This window comes from Arachis hypogaea, chromosome 17, assembly GCF_003086295.3.
Source record: "Arachis hypogaea cultivar Tifrunner chromosome 17, arahy.Tifrunner.gnm2.J5K5, whole genome shotgun sequence".
Taxonomy (NCBI): Eukaryota; Viridiplantae; Streptophyta; class Magnoliopsida; order Fabales; family Fabaceae; genus Arachis; species Arachis hypogaea.
Genome location: NC_092052.1, coordinates 129,676,834 through 129,680,457, shown reverse-complemented (window position 1 = coordinate 129,680,457; position 3,624 = coordinate 129,676,834). Strand labels below are relative to the sequence as shown.

General features: G+C 38.1%; 1 protein-coding gene across 1 annotated transcript; it reads right to left on the bottom strand.

Annotated features, from left to right (window-relative positions):
* Positions 1 to 361: 361 nt before the first annotated feature.
* LOC112765034 (RING-H2 finger protein ATL11) lies at positions 362 to 3,034 on the bottom strand. Its single transcript, XM_025810890.3, has one exon. It carries the CDS (start codon positions 1,915 to 1,917, stop codon positions 760 to 762), a length of 1,158 nt encoding a protein of 385 aa, XP_025666675.1. The 5' UTR covers positions 1,918 to 3,034; the 3' UTR covers positions 362 to 759.
* Between the last annotated feature and the right edge of the window lie 590 nt (positions 3,035 to 3,624).

Genomic DNA, 3,624 nt, shown 5'->3' with positions numbered 1-3,624 from the left:
AATATATTAGTGTTTTATTATTTTTAATTGTTGATTTTAATTATAAAAATATATATAATATCTATAATTAAAATTAACGGTTAAAATTTATTGAAATACCGATATATCGATATATTTAAAAACTTTTCTATAGTATTTATATGTATCGAGTGGATAGCTACGTCTTGTGTTGGCACTCAAGTATATTGATCTGAACAGTAGCAATCCATGTGGTACGATTCTATATATGTAATAGAAAAATTTTTAATCATATTAATTTACTAGTATTTTTAATAAATTTTAATTATTGATCTAAATTATATATTATATATATTTTTTATAATTAAAATCAAAGATTAAAAATGATTGAAATATAAGCGCATTAATACAAAGTTTTCCTATATAATAACAATACTTGGTCTTCGCAAGACTTTTAAAAAGTTTATACATTACAATAAAAATAAGTATTCCAAAAAATATAATGTAATTTTGTTTCTATGAAGAAGGTTACGAGGCTCAGTTGATAGATACATGTGAGCTTAACATATACGCGTCATGAATGAATTCCAACCACTGAAACCCCTTACCATGGCTGTTTGGATGAATCTCTATGTAGCATTTTGTGTGTATATATCTGATATTGTATGCTTTGACACATTGGTAAAAGTAAAAGTAAAAATAAATGTAAAATTGTAGTGTGAAAATGAAGCTAATTGTGACAATCGCCTTCAACTCCAACCAACCAACCAAATTACCTAAATTAGAAACCTAAACAAATACCTAACTCTCACCACCTGCAAATAACCGATCCGAAGACCGTTCACCAATTTCCACCGCCACCTCCTTCTTCTCCTCCGCCGTCGTACCGTTCCCCGGAGACCGGGTAGAACTGGCCCTACTAAAAAACGGTGGCGTCCAATTGAACCCTCGCCGCTCCACCCCGCCAAACCGTTCATACTGCAAGTAGCCCCTCCCGGGACCCACACTCCGGGTTCTAAACCCTCTCCTCACGCTGCTCTCTCTCGAGAACGCCGCGCCGCCGTTGCTTGTCGTCTGACATGGCGTCGAACTCATAAGCAGCCGGTTTCGCACCTCCTCCGGCAGCCTCAGCGTAAACCGCTCCAAGCTTTCCCCCGGTTGGACCAGCGAGTGACCCGTCGAGTGCGACCTTGGAAACAAACTCCCAATCCTAAACCCCGTTGACCATGACCGTAACGGCGTACGCCTCTGATTAACTGAACTATCCATCTTCGGAGACTCCGTTACCGTTGCCGTTCCTCCTCCGCCGTTATCGTTACCGTTATTAATCTGTGCAATTTCGGATCTATGTGAACCGTTGGACTCAGGATCGGGGATCTGAACGTCAACGAAGGTGCCGTTATCGTTATTGTTGTTGTCGGAGGGGAAGAGGTTGGCGCGGCAAACCGGGCAGGTAGAGTGGTTAGCGAGCCATGCGTCAATGCAATCAGGGTGGAACACGTGGCTGCACTTTGGAATTAAACGCAGCGTTTCGTCGTCGTTGAACTCGTTGAGGCACACGGCGCATTCTAGCGTGGCACGACCTATCTTCTGTGTCTTCACGGCGGAGTAAACAAACGTCGGGAACGTCTCGATGATCTCCCGGTCCAAACCACGCTGCCGGCGGTGGCTTCCGGCGAGGGGGAACGTGAGGTCGAACCTCGCCCTCATCCTACGCTCCGCGCACTGGCGCGTGTACACGGAGAGGAAGCCGAGGGCGAAGAACACGATGACGAGGATGACCAGGACGACGGCCATGGACTTGTCGAACTTCACCTTGGAGATGGCATCTGGCGGCGGAGGCGGCAGCGAGTTAACGGCCTGCGCGGCGGTATGAGGCGGGGGAAGGAGGAGGTGGAGGAGGAGCAGCATCGCGGCGAGAAGGCCATGGTGGCGTGTTTGGGTTTGGGTGGTTGACATATCTGATCAAGAGAGTAGTGTTGAGGTGTTGGATTTCATTTTTCTCTGTTCTCTTTTCTCTTTTCTCTTTTTTTTTTTTTTTTTTGATGAAAAGGGAAAAATGAAGGAGGAAATGATTACGGTGGGTTCTAAATTCTAATAGTAAATTATTAGTAAAACCATGTCTCCACTCTCCACTGATTGCTGCCGTTAACCTTTTTTTTTTTGGTCTCAGGTTGTTAATGATTTCCTTGTTACTGTAAACCAACGCTAAACTAAAGCTTTTGCTATGCAGAAAAAGAACATGCAAGGATGAATAATATAACACGGGAAGAGGAGTTTCTTATTGTGGAAGAAAATTGGGGATTGGGTCTATGCTCTGCAGTTGTATTCTCTGCCTCTCTGTTGTTGGTAAAACTTATGCTTTGGATGCCGATATTTTATTTTAGTAGATATTCATATTCTACTACAAATTCTGCTATTCTATTTGGCTTATGAAAATATCTCATAAAAATAACTTTATTCAAAGAATTTTTTTTCTTCCTATACTTGATTATTGGCTTTATCCAAACGTATCTTACAAGGGTAGACAGGTAGAGGAGCAGGATGTCTATTTTGGTTTTGACTTTTTGGAAATGGGACTTATGGCCGCACACTAAGTTACAACGGATAAGTCTAGACTGTAGACTATAGCAAGCCTCAATGAACATATTTTTTCAGTGCACCAAGCTCAGCCACCACTACCTATAAATTGTGGAGACAGTATTTTTATTCTGAGAACATTTAGGGTGGTTTGTATTTGTATTTTTTATTTTTATTTTTAGTATTTTTTGTTTTTCGAATTTTATAAAAATAATAAAAAGATAAAATCTAGTGTTCTGTTTTTATTTTCTGTTTTTAATTTTTTTTATAAAATTCAAAAAACAAAAAATACTACAAATAAAAATACAAATCAAATGCACCTGTTATTTAATTCTTTTTATTTAGAAATTTTCCGGTCTGTGATCTATATCCATGATTCCCTTGGCACCTTCCAAAAATTAATGTTGCCTTTATCAATCTTAATTATCACAATAGAGGAAAAAATAAAGAAGTTTCCGCATATAATCAAGTAATTTACTTTCTAATACTAAAAATAATTTTTTATTTTACTTTTTCTCATTTTATGGAAGTTCTAAGAGACTCAGTGATGGGACTCTGTAAGGTTGAATGTTGCATTCTGAGTATGGACAGAATTTGGAAAGCATACAAATGGCTTCATTGTGCTTAATGAAAAGATACTCTCTAGCTTCATGGATTAGAATGATTACCCCTTTTAAAAAAAACAAAAGATAATACTGAGGTGAAATGAAAGTCAAATTAATTGTATTGAACAATATACTGAAGTGGTGCCTAATGATTACTCGAGTTAGGTCCAGTAGCTTCATGTAATATAATCTTTTGCAATGGCGGAAGAAAGAATGGGCTAGTTTAAACCAGCAAGTTAACGAATAAAACTAAGCCAAGATTGTTGAATTAGGCTGCTAATTTAATTTGCAACTCTATCAATCGCTATCTCCACCAAATTAATTTAACATTTATAATTTTATATGTCATTCGTATTTGTCCGATAATTTACATGTAGTCCTCTATTATATTCAACCCGATTTAGAATTTATTTTATATTGAACTAAATTAGATATGGGTGTCAATTTAATATAGGACGTAGAATCAATAAAATAAGCCTTT